This window comes from Pseudonaja textilis, chromosome 1, assembly GCF_049901715.1.
Source record: "Pseudonaja textilis isolate UNSWEBS1 chromosome 1, rPseTex1.2, whole genome shotgun sequence".
In the NCBI taxonomy this organism is placed as follows: Eukaryota; Metazoa; Chordata; class Lepidosauria; order Squamata; family Elapidae; genus Pseudonaja; species Pseudonaja textilis.
Window position 1 is genome coordinate 204,577,110 of NC_141990.1, and position 16,443 is coordinate 204,593,552.

Sequence of the window (16,443 nt, forward strand, 5' to 3'; positions counted from 1 at the left end):
TCAGTCTGTCTGTTTTCCTGCCTGCTTGCCTGCCTGCCTACCTACCTACCTATCTACCTATCCATATATTCATCCAAAAGTTCTGCCTGCCTGCCTGCCTGCCTGCCTGCCTGCCTGCCTGCCTGCCTGCCTGCCTGCCTATCTATCTATCTATCTATCTATCTATCTATCTATCTATCTATCTACCTACCTACCTACCTACCTACCTACCTACCTACCTACCTACCTACCTGCCTCTCTCTGTCTCTCTCTCTCTCTCCACATCCATCCATGTTCGAAGTGCCAGACCAGCAGGCACATCGGGAAAGTAGAGCAAAGCCAGTCTGGGAGGGAGGGAGGGAGAGAGAGAAAGAGAGAGAGAGAGACAGACAGACAGACAGATCTGATGCATCAGATTGAAATGAGGTCTAGTTTAGACTGAGGCCCTTTTCCACATTGAAACATCTTTGGCTTCTATTAAAGGTTTTGTGGACGAAACATGTCAAGACTATCAGGAAACTCACATTTTGTTGAGGCTTTAACAGGATCCATTGGACCAGATCTTCACCCTAAAAATTACTTTTCCCCAATGTATTACAGTGCCAATTCTAAAGAATGCAAAACCAAAATGTACTGGTAAATTACAAGGAGAACACACACACACACACTCCCTTCTAACCCTGCTGGAGCAGGTGATTGGACTAGAGTAGATATGTCATTATCTTTCTTCTCCCTCCCTCCTTCTTTATTTCTTTTTCTTTCTGTCCCTTCCTTGCACCACCCACTCTTTGTCCCTTTTTCTTTCTTTTCTTCCTTCTCTCTTTATCTTTCTCTCTTTCCCTCTCTTAGGCTCACCCCATTGACTTGGTGCACTGCTCTGCTTGGACTTGCTTGGGCAGGTCCCTCTGGTGCAGCGGGCTCAATGGGGTGGACCTGCGGGGCTGGCACCTCGAACATGGCAGTGGTGGCATGTTTGAACAGTAGAGCAAAGCCAGAGGTTGGTAATTTTTGCTGCAAAGAATGACAAAAGCTTCTGGGCTGTGCACAAGAAGGGACACCCATGTCAATGCAATTCAGCAACATAAAATAAAGAATTACAAATAAAACAAATCAACAAGAATCGGAAAAGCATCTCTGATTAGAGTCAATTCACTACTAGAATCTAATCAGAGATGCTTTGCAGATTCTAGTCTAATGATCTGCTCCAGCAGGGTTAGAAGGGAGTGTGTGCATGGCTGTCAAAACTCCAAAAACAGGTCAAGTAGCTCTGGGAAGGCCAGTCATAAATTAGAAAACTTGCTAAACAACCAGCCATTAAGTGAGGACCACTTGTATTTGGTTTGCCAGTCACCTGGCCACGCCCAACCAAATCACATCTACCCGGTTATGTGACCAGAAAGCCATGCCCAGCCAGCAAGCCACACCACCCAGTCAAATGACCAGCAAGCCATGCCCACCCAGTCACGTGACCAGCAAGCCACACCCTCAAATTAGGCCATGCCCACAGAAATTTGAATCCCACCACTGGGTGGGGGGCTCCAAGGATGAGTTTGTAGCACCAAGGGGGTGGTGGACTGAAAAAGTTTGGGAACCACTAGGCTAATACCTTAGTCTGCACTTAACTTCCTTATCTTACTAGAAAGCATCTTGGTTGACCAAAGCCATAATAAGGAATGGAGGTCAATATCTGGTAGTCCTTTGAGTGCATACATAACATGCATAACTGCAGGGAATAAAGAGGGCAATGATAAAATCATGTAACAATCATGCATCCATTATTCCATATTTCATCAAACATTAGGATACAAATACCCGATCACAGCATTTACATGGTTACATTACAGTGCACATATTATCATGTTGGCAAAATTGCAATTTGCTTTGAATGCTACTGGTGATGACTTCGGCATATCAAAGTTGTCAATTTGAAAGGTAGTTGGAATGAACAGCAAAGGGAATAATGAATGAAACTAAAGAAAGCAAGAAAAATAATATAATTTGTGTCACAGAAACTAATAGAAAGAGAAAGGATGTCACTTTTTTCTGAAAATGATCTGAACGTATGGCACATAAACGATGAATACATGCAGGGAAATGAAATTAACTATGAATAAAATAAAAATAAAATGGTATTGCCTAAATATTAGATGTACCAGAAATATGAATCTATAGATTGATTGGGGGGGCTGTACAATATTTTCAATAAGTACAATCCAAAAATATTTTGTTAGGTGATATGTATGAGTAGATAACTGAAACGAAGTGAGAAAGTGCTGGAAAAAAAAGATTGGATTATTTAGATACGAAAAACTAAATAAGAATCATGACTGTCCAGTGAGTACTTGATTAGAAAAAGGACTCTTACTACATTAACAAATACATGATTAATAAATATTTATTAAATCTATTCCAAAGTACAAAAAGTGAATGAATATAAAGCTAAAACATTATTGATTTTACTGTCTATGATGAAATATTGAGATAATTAGTAAAAAAAAGGTTGATGAGAAGTGGTCAAAAGGAACTGGAACTCACAATTGCTTGTTTAAGAGTCAAAGATCCAGTCTGGAATTCTCAGAGTCAAAACACTCCTGTAAAATAGCTCAGTCATAAAGGAGGTTAATATTGCTCCATTCAATCCTTACATTCCCCAGTGTTCCCCTTTGATTTTTGCTCGCCTTACTTTGTAATACCTTCCTCATACTATTCCCTCTCAGTTTTCTCCCCATCCCATCTTCAAGCTGCTATCCAGTTTTATTGAATTGCTGCTTTGCTTCTCTTCAACTGAATCATCCTTGTTTTTTGCTACTATGTTTCAATAGATCTACTGTTGTTATATAAGAGATTGTAAAGGCATTCGTGTATACAGATATCCAGAAAGTAAAGGAAAAGGGTGGGAATTAGTATGGATGAAACAGATCCTAAAAGGAGCAAGTAGACACTAATTCACCTGCTAAGACAGATGCCAGCCTATGAGAATTGTCTTCCCTATGTAGATGTGAAGGGCAAGAAGTAGGGAAACAGTCAATCAAAGCCTGCAATGACCATTATCCAGATTGAATTCAGATCTTTCCCGTTGCCAGATATTTACAGTCCAGACTGCAATGTTTAAAGTCAACTTCAGGAAGAGCAAGAAGCAGCATGGTAAAGAAGCAACTTACAACATAGGAGTGGCTTCACTGAAAATGCTCACTAATAAAGCAATTAGTATCAATGGTATATAGAATATTATCAGTCTACCTTTCTATTTCATTTGGACATTTGTCACAATGAAAAAAAATCATACAATCCACATCCACCAAACATGTTTATCTATAGCATATATCTAATCACATGTGTGTTGTAAGGGAACCTAAAGATACATAAGCTGCCTTTTGCTAAACAGTTTTTTCACTTCAGTAAACAGATTTATATCTCACAAGCATCATACTGCTTAACGTGTTTTAGTTCACTGGACACAGATTTATTACTTAGATATAATCCATTATCAAGCATGTTTCTAGTTACTGGAAATAGATTTACTACTTATATACAAACCATTATCAAACATTGTTCCAATTCATTGAAAATTGATTTCATAAACAATCTGTTATCTGACAAATTTTCAGTTCACTGAACAGATTTGTAACTCATAAACAACCCATTATCTAAGAAATTTCCTTTCAGCTCAGTGAAAGTAGACTTATAATATATAAACAACCTCTCTAATGTTTCCATTCACTGAAAAAAGATGTAGAAATTACAAGGATATTAATAATTGATAAAAATGTTGCCATACCCACACACACTCATGCATGCACACACACACACAATACACACACACACACACACACACACACACACATATACATATACACATAGATATCCTCAGTGGGCACAGTGGTTAGCGTGCAGTACTGCAATCTATTTCCGTTGCAGCCAATTGCCTGCGATTTGTCAGTTCGAATCTCACAGGCTCAAGGTTGACTTGGCCTTCCATCTTTCCAGGATGGGTAAAATAAAAACCCAAATTGTTGGGGTCAATATGCTGACTCTGTAAACCATTAGAGAGGGCTGTAAAGCACTATAAAGCGGTATATAAGTGTAAGTGCTATTGCTATATCTATAAAAACAGTTATCACATTTATAATTAAATATGCTGTATGCTCTATTCTCTTGTACAGTTAAAAGCAACAGTATATTGTTAGTGTGAGATCACTTATGAATGAACAACAAGGTTTTTATATTTATATATTTTACCATTAAATATTAGCAGCCATATAATCTTAATATTGATCCTTAATATTTCTAGAACATAACAGTTTCTAGTGAAATAATATCATTCATTTTATTCATGGATTATATATTTGGGACATGTCTTTGACTTGTTTTAGTCATTTTTATGATCAGAAACATGTTGTATTTCTATACTTCAGTAATTTTCTGAACTGGCTAGATAAGACAAAATGTTAAAAATGTCAAAAAGTATGCTACTGCTTATAGAGAATTTTTAAAAAACAGACTATTTTGCAAATATAGTTGTTCTGAATCCTACATTTAGAATAAAGTATGTAGATTATGCCTAGATAATTTTGTAAGAGCACACCACTACTATAAAATTATTTTATTCATGATTACAGTGGTATGATTTTCAATTGTTTTTATACCAGATAAGCAGGCAATAGATCATTTATTGATGGTTTATTGTCTGCTTATCAGGTATAAGATTTTTAATCAGGGATAAGTAAAATCAATTTGTTAATGTGGCAATCATATTACCTGTGAATAAAATACATATGGAAATTCTTAATTTTAAAATAATATTATTTTATTTTTTCTATTCTTTTCCTTTATTAATTTATGTATTTATGTTCTTTCCTGGATCAAAGTATCTTATATGTGATATTTATTGTCATAGTGATTGGCATTATTGCTATCATTGTTGCTTATATCATTGTAGTTTTTTTATTTTTATACTGATGAATAAAACTATATGAAGCCTAATTATATTTAATGTTTATATCAAATTAACTCTCCAAATTGAATCATTTTGAATCAGATCAATCCAGTATTCAGAAGGCCTTTGTGTAATTATTAGTGTTAAACTAATGTTGTCATGGTGGCATCACATGACGTAATGAGACTTTTCCCCTCTTTGCTAAATTGGGCATGGGCGTGGACAGTGTATGACACATCTGGCCCATGGGCCGGGAGTTTATTTTTCCAAATAAAAATGAGATTGAATTACCATATATACTCGAGTATAAGCCTAGTTTTTCAGCACAGTTTTTGTGCTGAAAAAAACCCCCTCGGCTTATACTCAAGTGAGATTCCCTCTGAAAAAAAATGGTGTGGAGCTCCGGAGCTGGGCAACCGCTTCCCTGCTTCCGTGTTTCCTTTGCAACTTGTAAGGATGGGGGTAATCGGAAGCAGAAAAGTTCTCGCATGAGGATATATTGTTTTTTCTTTTTTTAACTGTTTTTAGTGGGGGGAAAAGACCCACTGTCATGTGAGAATGCTCAGACACGAAATCTATCTGCCTGAAAATAAGTGTGTGTGTGTGGGATTTTAAACAGAGGGAAGACGTAGGGAGAAGGCAAAAGCGACGGAAGATCCTTCAGGGGAAACTGAGGGGGAGACTCACCCTTGGTCCAGATGAGCCCCCTTCCCCACCCCTAAGGAAGCAGAGGCAGCCAGCAAGGGCAGGCAAGCCCCGCTTCGCGGACTCCGTCCATCCTCGCTCCCACCCACCCACCCACCCAAAGCAAACAAAGTCCCCCAATCGTGCAGCCCAGAATCGCCCTCCCCTCAGGGGGCACCAATGACGCCCGGTGTTTCCTGAGACAAGAAGCTCCGCCATGCAATGAAAGCACCCTGGCTCTAGGCTCGCGGGCTCAGAAAACAACGCAAGCCGAGGTGGCTTCGGCTCCTCTCGGCTTGTTTCCTCAGCCCCAGCTGCTTTCAGTCCGCTTGGGAGGAGGGGGGAGGTGGTGGCGGTGGCTCGCATTTTTTCTGAGCTCTAGGCTCGCGGGCTCAGAAAACAACCCCCCTCACGCGAGCCGCCGCCACCACCTCCTCCCCCCACCTCCTCCCGAGCGGACTGAAAGCAGCTGGGGCTGAGGAAACGAAGCCAAGCAGAGCTGAAGCCACCTCGGCTCACGTTGTTTTCTGAGCCCGCGAGCATAGAGCCAGGGTGCTTTCATTGCACGGCGGAGCTTCTTGTCTCAGGAAACGCCGGTCACCTTTGCTGCCCCCTGAGGGGAGGGCGATTCTGGGCTGTGCAATTGGGGGACTTCGTGGCTTTGGGTGGGTGGGTGGGAACGAGGACGTTGACTTTAAGCGCTGCCGACTGAGTGTTTCACAAATACCAGTGGGACCTCCGTCCACCACCACCCCTCCCTCTTTTGCCTTCTTCCTTCTGATCAATCAGGTTTTCCCAGTATTTGCTCACAGCTGCGTTTTCTCTTCTGCCATGCTAGGCGTTGAATGCGGGGATTTCTGATTCCCCTTACATGCGCGTGGATATGCCACGGGGCGTTTTCTTCCAAACGCCCCACGGGCAGAGAACACTGACTTTCATGATAGTAAGATCGTTTCCCAAATTAATTGATTCACTAACCCAAAAGAAGAAGATGATGATGACAGTGGGAGGCAGGAGTCACTCTCTCCCTTGCAAGAAAAAAGCAAGAGCCGTTCTTATGATCTCTCTCTCTCTCTCCGGAATACAGTCAAGCCCTTTCCAGCACACACGATCCACCCCCGCCGCTTTGCACCTTGCAAATGCAAAAGCGGAATTTTGCATTTGCAAGGTGCAAACGCGCAGCGATCACGCGTGCTGGAAAGGGCTGACTTATTCGAGAAGAGAGAGAAGAGAGAGAGAGAGAGAGAGAGAGAGAGATCATAACAACGGCTCTTGCTTTTTCTTGCAAGGGAGAAAGTGACTCCTGCCTCCCACTGTCATCATCATCTTCTTCTTTGGGTTAGTGAATCAATTAAACCTTTCAGGATAGTGGGATCGTTTCCCAAATTTCCCTTAAATCAGGGAAGAAATCAGAAACAAACCTTTGGACTGAGAATAAGCCTGTTCCTATGATGCCATTTTTGTTCACTGCAGTGTGAAAAGTGTGAAAAAACACACTTCTTTTTCTTCATCTTCTTGTTCCCTATTTACTGGTCTCTTTCAAAGAGGAAATTGTGAACATCAAACTTATTCTCAACTGTCCTAGTGAAAGTTTTTATTGGTATCTATTTTTATTTTTGAAATTTACCAGTAGCTGTTGCATTTCCTACCCTAGGCTTATACTCGAGTCAATAAGTTTTCCCATTTTTTTGTGGTAAAATTAGGTGCCTCGGCTTATATTAGGGTCGACTTATACTCGAGTATATACGGTAATCAGTTTTGGCTATTTTGAGTTAAAGCACTGAAACAATTTTTGATTCACTGAATCAGATCAGATTAATTATTTGATGTGAGTTAGATCTAGCTGATATGCACACATCTACTACTGAATGGTGTACTAAAAGAATAACAAGAAAAAGTTTGTAATTAAGCAATTTAGCAAGCATGAAAAAATATAGAAACATAACGTTATCTACAGATCCCTGTAGATCTTTAAAAGAGTATTTCACCCAAATGAAGGACCCATTTTGAATCAGCAATATGGCCAGAAGTTCCTCTTTGCAAAATAAACAGCTGGTCAAGTCAATTTGCCCCATATGGATATCTTGAGGAGCCATTTCATTGTACCAAAGCAGAGTAACTCCCATCCTAACTCAGACAGGACATCCATAGAATTGAGGCAAAATTAATTTGAAAGACAGTCTTAGAATTCTTGCTATTCAGAACTTTGAGGATCAGATGTATTTCTCTTGATAGAGAATGTTATAAAAAAGCTATCGTCTGAATTTCTTTTCTCTAATCACCACACTGGAAGCCCTTAGCTCCTGTGGCTATTGAAGGCTTTACACATTAATGCCAACATAAGCAGTTAATGAAGCTTTCAAGGATCCCTGTTATTCTTTAGCAATTCCACTTAATACTCTGGCTGCAGCATTTGTGTGCTAACTCTGTTTTCCAAGCCATCTTCATGATTATTCATGAAGTAAATCTAGAATTTTAAAGAAATTTGATCCAAAGGGGGAAAAAACAATATTTTCAAGGAGGAAAAGAGGAGAATAACTGGTATTTTTTTTCATTTTTCTACATACAGAAAATTATTCCAAATTACTTTTATTTGTTTACCTTTTTTCATGGTTCAAGTACGCTACTTGTATGTAAAAAAAAGCTACATGGAAAAATGAATATATAGCAATAATAGCACTTCTATGCTGCTCCATAGTTCTTTATAGCATTCTCTGGGCAGTTTACAATATCAGCATATTGCCCTCAACAGTGTGAGTCCTCATTTTACTGACCTTGGAAGGATGGAAGGCTTAGTTAACCCTAAGCCTGTCAGCATCGAATTCCTGGCTGTAGGCAGAGTTTGCCTACATTACTGTATTCTAATCACTGTGCCACCAGGACTATATAATTAATACAGAGTGGGATTCAACACAACTCTCCATTTATTGAAGACTGTTTATAATCATGTTTTTTAGTTTTTTAGTTACCCTGTTATGGATGTTTAATTATGGATATTTTAATAGCTTATCAAACTCCTGTTCAAAAATCTTTTCACTTCCGCACAATGAATGTGAGATGAGAACAGTGAAAACCAAGGAAGAGTTATTTACCTATTTGTTGTAATATTTATTGAATTTGTGTGCTTTTTGGGGGGTTCCTATTAAGCAATTAGGCCAATTAATAGCATTAAAAAACTCTGCAAAAATCCACAAAAAGTAAACATAAAATGCAAAATTCCAGAGCATATTCTAGATTTCATAATTAACATTATGAGGTTATAAAATCTGTACCATAGGGAACTTTGAGCTGTTTTGAACATGTACCAATAAAATAAGAAACATCTTTCTACCCTTGGCCTTGATTTTTGGCAGCATGTTAGTGAAGCTGAATTGGCCAAGTAAAAGGAAGATATTTCATTCAAGCTTTTGTTTCTTTAAATAATATAGGGTCTTAAATGAAACAACAACTAACAGGTTAATCAAGAAGGTTTTTCAAAAGGGAGAGGAAAAAAGTGAAGGGAAAAAAGACAGAGTGAGGTGAGTCAGCGATAAACCTAATAAATTTAATTGGGGGTGGACTAAGGAGAAAAGGAGTTGGAATATGACAGATGATGGATTACTAGTTTTAAAAAGAAAAGAAGGCTAATTGATTCTATAATATAAGCTGAATAACATCTTGGTTAAGAACTTCATGAAATAGAAGACAAAAATTAAGATTATTAATTAAGACCTTATATCCAGAGATATAGGCAAAAGCAGCTACTGGAACTCTTCAACTTACAACCAATTACTTAACAACTGTCTGAAGTTATAATGGATTTCAAAAAAGCTACTTATGAATTGTTCTTGAAATAATCTCTGCCTCACATCTACACCTTGTGATCATTTAATCACATTTCAGAATTTGGCAACTAGCTCACATTCATGACTAGTTGCAGCATCCTGTAGTCATTTGTTTCTATTGTCTAACAGAAAGTGATAAAAACACCCATTGGGTAATGACTATGACTGAAATTCTGGGCTCCGTTGTGGTCATAACTTGAGGACTGCCTGCATTCAATTTATGAAAGATTAGCTACCGCGTTTCTCACATAATAAGGCCGGGCCTTTTTTTTTTTTTTTAAACCCTGAAAAAACGGCTAGGCCGTCTTTTCGGGGGTGACTTAATTTCCCCCCCCTTTCATCCTCATCTAGAGCGCCGTTGGAGCTGCCGCTGCCGTTTGGAGCTGCTGCCACCGTTTGGAGTGCCATTGGAGCTGCTGCCGCTACTTGAAGCTGCCGCCGCCGTTTGGAGTGCCGCCTCCACATTTGGAGCTGCTGCTGCTGTTTGGAGCACCACCACCATTTGGAGCGCCACCGCCACTCCAAACACGGTGGCAGCTCCAAACATGGAAGCGGCAGCTCCAAACGTGGTGGTGGTGCTCCAAATGGTGGTGGCAGCTCCAAACGGTGGCGGCAGCTCCAACGGCACTTCAAACGGCAGTGGCAGCTCCAAACGGCAGCGGCAGCTCCAACGGCACTCCAAATGGCGGCAGCAGCTCCAACGACACTCCAAACGGCGGCGGCAGCTCCAATGGCACTCCAAACGGTGGTGGCAGCTCCAACGGCACTCCAAATGGCAAGTCCCCCCACCCTTCCCCCCATTTTGCATGTTTTAAACTAGGCCTAAATTTGGGGGGAGGGGCTTAATTTGATTTTATGCCTAGAAAACATGCTGGGTCTCCCTATTGGTGAAGGCTGTATTATTGGAGAAACACGGTACTTGGTAGCTAATATAATTCAGTTTTATTCAGTCAAAGCACCTATTTTCATTTTTTTTCTGAGAATGCACTGTCTGAAGTCTAAGAAATTAGTCAACCTTTAGCTTTCTAGGATAATATGTGGTAAAATAAATATTTGGAAAAAATATTTGATTTTATACATTCAATACAATATTTTTGAGATCACTGTAATTTTAAAAACTACATACAAATATTCACTTACAAAAATGTTTTCAATAAGGATCTAATCAGATAAGCTGCCTGCCAATCAGCAAGTTGTTCAAAGCTTATTTTTATACATTTTTATTTTTGGTATGTTGCTTCCTTAGGAACTCTGTGAAAGAGAAAAAAAAAATGGGGCCTCATTGTGCCATTTATAATATAGCAATAGCAAAAGCACTTAGACTTATAATACCGCTTTATAGTGCTTTACATCCCTCTCTAAGTGGTTTACAGAGTCCGCGTATTGCCCCAACAGTCTGGATCCTCATTTTACCCACCTCAGAAGGATGCAAGGCTGAGTCCACCTTGAGCCTGGTGAGATTTGATCTGTCAAATTGGCTGCAGCAGAAGTAGCTTGCAGTACTGCACTCTAATCACTGCACTACCGAGGCTCATACAAGTGAGCTATTAAAAGTTATCTTAATATCGATTATAGTTTTCAAAACATTTACATCCCAGTTACCAATAATTGCCACTTGTTAGCCGCTATACCAGAGGTGGTATTCAGCAGTTTCTGACCAGTTCTGGAAAATTGTTAGCGGAAATTTTGAATAGTTTGGAGAACTGGCAAATACTGGGGATTTTACAGTATCCTTCCCCTGCCACACCCACCAAGTCACGCTCATAGAGCCGGTAGTAAAAAAATTTGAATCCCACCACTGCGCTACACATATACTTTATAAATAGTTAGAAAACAACCTCATTTCCAGAGTCCTGCCAAATAAAATATTTGGCAGATTGTTTCTAAAATTATAAATTTGATAAATACAATGAGCCCAGTAAACAGAACATCAAGTATGTGTTCAACGAAGATGCAACATCTTCAAAAATAGATGATATGCCATTCAGTACACTGTATACTTCATATTCTATTACATATTCTTTTAGTCCATTAAATCCAATATATTTACACATTCTGTATTAGCAAATATTCTACATATTATTATTCAATGTTTGTTTGATAATGCCATATCTTTCCCAACACAATTGGGAGGATAAAACAAAATTACCCCGTAAAAAAGATTTATACTGGAGCCAGGAGCACTTGGCAAAAATTTATATTATGAATTGTGCATTGTAATATCGTGAAATCAGGTCCAATTTTTAGTAATTCTGTAAGATGTCATGATCAAAGTGCAAAAGTGAAGCTTGTACTATTGTCAAGTCATTTCCCCTACTATCTGCAAAAATTGATGGCTGGAACTGAAGCAATGACTCACATATATAGATTTTCTGATCTTAAGCTTTAGCCGGTCTCTAAATAAGTTATGGTCAATAAACAAGGAATACATTTAAGCCATCATGACTCAGTTGAAAAATCTGTGAATGTTCCAATAGTAATGAATTTTACTTAATCATTTAATGAAATAATAAAACAAAGATGATATCTCAAATGGGAACTTAAAGGGTGAGAAAAAAATTAAGATTTTAAGGTCCAGAATTCTTGATGAAAAATTTTAAAAGAAAAAATACTAAAAATAAACCAGCTGTCAGAGTCTGTTGCTTTAACTTGAGTTTTTCAGTTATTTTATATTACTATATTCAGCATATGAAAAAAAAATTCTATGTGATTTCTCCAGCTATTGATTTTTGTCTTACTGTTTTGTTCTCCAGGGAAGTCAAGTCCATAGTATTTATAGGGTGTGTCTTATTAGTGCAATGCAATCCATCTTTGTTAAGTTCAATATAGGTAATACGTGACATTTGGCAATGTATGATGTGATCACTCTACAACCATTTCTGAAAATCAGAAGCTGTTGCTTTCTGTTGGGCAGACAGTTAATTAGTTACATGTTATATTACTGATTAAATTTAGGTGGAAAAACCGTTAACCTACAACATTGATTTCTTAGAGACTGTAAAACCTGATGGCATATCTCATTTGCTTCTTTTTGTCTTATGCACCAAGGAATAAAATATTGCCATTCTGAGACCTAAATTTATAATTAATCTTCCATATATTAATTGGTATAAATCATAGATCTTTTAAGATATAGCACATTTATTCTAATTGTATGCAGTGAAAGTGATATACAGTGGTATCTTGGTACTTCTTGTTAATTGGTTCCAGGAGGTGCAATGAGTACCAAATACGATGAGTACCAACAAATTTTTCCCACAAAGAATAATATAGTGAGTCACAAGGCAGCTGACATCGATGAGTTCTAGTTTGTGCATTGAGTACCAAACAAACGATGAGTATCAGGATAAAATTTTCGTGTCAAAATTCATTGTGTACCAAATTTGATGAGTTTCAAAGCAGTTGAGTGCCAAGGTACCACTGTAATCAGACGATGCTATTCTACAATTTATAGGATAAAATATTTTTATATTGTATAAAACTGCATCTAAATATTAAAAAGTTATAGTTTTATTGTGTCATTCATACATTTTTCTTAATTAAAATCTGTATTTAATGATCTGCTATGACAGATGTTGGATCTGTGGAGGGTCTAGCATATCATAGGGCTTGGGATACTTTGTACTGGACCAGCTCTACTACATCTTCTATTACAAGGCACACAGTTGATCAAAAACGAAGAGGTGCTTTCAACAGAGAAGCAGTAATAACGATGTCTGAGGATGATCACCCACATGTATTAGCCCTTGATGAATGCCAAAAGTAGGTACCATGTTCCTACATTTTTTTATTGATTATATACCTTCCGAACAGAATTTTGTTCGCAATTATTACGTTGTAAACAAATGTGTTCCTTTCTTCTTTCTTGAGACACTGTTTGAAGAGTGTGAGACAAAAAGGTATATTTTTCTTCTTGGGATTATAGTCAAAATGTTTTCTTTCATTCTGTTGATCATTAGAATAGAGTTTTTCTATTAGTTTCATTAGTATTTGTTTCATAGTCAATCATCTTGGTCAGGGAATGAGTTGTCCATTAATGCAGTGGCCCCCAACCTTTTTTGTGCCACGGCCCGGTACTGGCATCACAAAATGATCCATGGCCCGGTACCAGCATCAGCACCCATAACAAGGCAAGGTGAGCTGAGCGATCAGCCAGCCAGCCGCCCCCTGCTTCTCCCCGCCACCTTCAACTCCTCCTTTGTACCTTTGTCAATGGGCTTCGCTTTGGGACGACTTCAGGACGGTCACTCGGCTCACCTTGCCTTGGGTGCTGAAAGAATCCTCGCGCCTTAGTTTCGTTTGAAGCCCCCCCCCTTCAATGAAACTAAGGCGCTAGGATTCCTTCAGGACCCAAATGCCGCTTTCCAACCAGAAAAGCTCACCCGGAAGCACTTTCTTGTCAAACAAGATGGTGGCGCCCAGCAAACCGGCGGCCAGGTAGGAAATGTTCCACGGACCGGTCGTTGGGGACCCCTGCATTAATGTATGATGCTTAAGCATAATCTGACTTCATTTTTGTCTGATTTTTATTTATTCATTCATCTCATTCTATAACCATACTAGGTAGAAATTAAATTCTTACTGAAATGTTACGTACTTTGTGATCAATCCACTAGAGTTTTTTATTCCCAAAAGCTCTCCAAAGAGTGATGGCAACTGTAGACCTTATATTTTACTATCGTGGTTGAATATTGGGCAGTATTTTTTTCTACACAAACACACAAAAGTAGCTGTTACTAGCATTTTAATGTAAGATAATAATCATTTTTCTTTAAATTTACCAAATTTCCATGCTCTCAAATTTTCCCTTACATTTGCCAATTGATGGTCTATAGAATATTTGAATATACATAATATGTCCTTCCGAGGTGCCTTTATTTTTTACTAGTATTACTTCAAGAAACACTAGTTTGCTTCTTATTGATGTATTGTTAGCTGTGATTTATACATACATTATGTACATTATTTAGAGGTGAAATGTATTTTTAATGCTGAAATTATGCTTTGCTTTTAGTTTAATGTTTTGGACTAATTGGAATGAGCAGCATCCAAGCATCATGAGAGCTACATTGAATGGCAAAAATGCACAAGTTGTAATCAGCAATGACATCTTAACACCAAATGGACTTGCAATTGATCACAGGGCTGAGAAACTGTATTTTTCCGATGGTAGTTTGGGAAAAATAGAAAGGTGTGAATATGATGGATCACACAGAAATGTAAGATCATAAAACTAACTTTTAGTAATGTATTGATATATCTATAAATAAATAACTGTAATATGTATTTTTTGCATATTATAAAATTATTATTATTATTATGGTTAATCTTTGGTGAGATTACCAAGGACCTAGGAACTGTTAAGACAGCATTATTATTATTATTATTAGTAGTAGTAGTAGTAGTAGAAGTAGTATTGTTGTTGTTGTTGTTGACTGAGTGTAATTAATAAAAGAGATAATAATATCTAGATGGATAATAGAATGGGAAAATATTGGATGACTGAAAAGGTACTTAACTTTTTTCCAATAAGGCCAGTTAGAGAAATGGTACAAAGTGTATAGAAACATTTCAAATGTAAACACACTATAATTCTCTATTTTAAGTTTGTGGGGAGGCATTTGAGGTTCTCATTGTTATAATAAATCTATATAATGCTAATGCTATGAATTTTTATCCTTTAATGTCACTAGCACAATTTGATTTTCTATTGACATATTTGTCTAATTTCTGTATAATAATGACCAAATAATAATATTTTTATTTCTATTTATTGAGGTGTTCACATGTGAAATATAATTTTATTGTGAATTTTAAATACAAAGCACAATGTAGTTTCATCCTTATATATCCCAAAAGTTATATATATGCCCTATTATATTAACAGCATACAATGCTTCCTAAGAGATCCTAGAAAACAAATACAGGAAGTCTTCAACCTACAACCAGTCAGCAACCATTCAAAGTTATGACATACCCCCCAAAAAAGACCCGACCCAAGTTCGAAGTTATGGCCATTGCAATTCCCTATCATGTTTCACCCTTATAAGCAACTGCAGGGATACAGCAGCACAACCCCCCAAACACACCTTTCTCCCTCCCATTCTGTCTGGTCCTATCAGGGCCTCCCAAGGCTATCCTGTGCCCTTCAGGATTTCACTCAGCCACACAAGGGACCCTAAAGAAGCTACCAGCATGCGGAGGGTAGTTACAGCCTACAGGTCTTGGCCTACTTGCAGGATTCAACCTGTTTCCTCAGCCAGATCCAGGGCCCAGCAGCACCCAAAATTACCTTTCATATTTTGCAGAGGAGGCTGGTCAGTGCTATGCAATATGAAGCTCAGCTTTTTTACGGAGGCTGCCAGCCTTTTGACAACTGCATGTTATTCTCCTAGCAAGTAGTACTTCTTGTGAGACTATACGGGGCTCTGTTTTTTTAAGGAGGCTCCCTAAACTCCAACACTTGGAGTTATAAATGCTCCAACACTGAAGATATTGGATAACCATTTGTCTGAAGTGGTGTAGGGTTTCCTGCCTAAGCAGAGGGTTGAGCTTGAAGACCTCCAAGATCCTGTCCAACTCTGTTATTCTGTTCTGTTCTTTTCCACAAACAAATGCTCCATAGAGTATCATGAGAAGTGCTACTTTCTAGGAAAATAGCACAAGGCTGCCCTGAGCCTTACAGTCTCTGTAGGGAAACTGAGGTTCACATCTTATCAGCCAGCCTCCTCTGCAAAAAACAAAAAGATAAAGTTGGGTGAGATGCTTTATTTAATGGCCATCACAACATACGGCTGTAATGGTCAGGCTCCGTCATGTGTATAGGTCAAAGATACACGTATTAAATATGGTACACAAAATTTTAATAGGCAGAGTAAGTAAATGACATGAGGTAGTTTCCCATTCAAGTGTGACTTACATACCCTCAAGATGGAGGGTTCATTTCACCAGTAGTAACCAGCAAATGGGAAAGATTTCAAATATAGGAATTCTATTTAATTCATTCCCACTTCTGAGTCT

The 16,443-nt window shown here is 38.3% G+C and overlaps 1 protein-coding gene across 1 annotated transcript in view; it reads left to right on the forward strand.

The window, feature by feature from the left end:
- LRP1B (LDL receptor related protein 1B) overlaps nucleotides 1-16,443 on the forward strand; it is a 283,941-nt gene that overhangs the window by 129,564 nt on the left and 137,934 nt on the right. Inside the window, exons 29-30 of the mRNA XM_087925463.1 lie at nucleotides 12,996-13,185; nucleotides 14,438-14,642. Coding sequence (XP_087781589.1) covers nucleotides 12,996-13,185; nucleotides 14,438-14,642 — 395 coding nt within the window. The remainder of the gene's footprint in view (nucleotides 1-12,995; nucleotides 13,186-14,437; nucleotides 14,643-16,443) is intronic.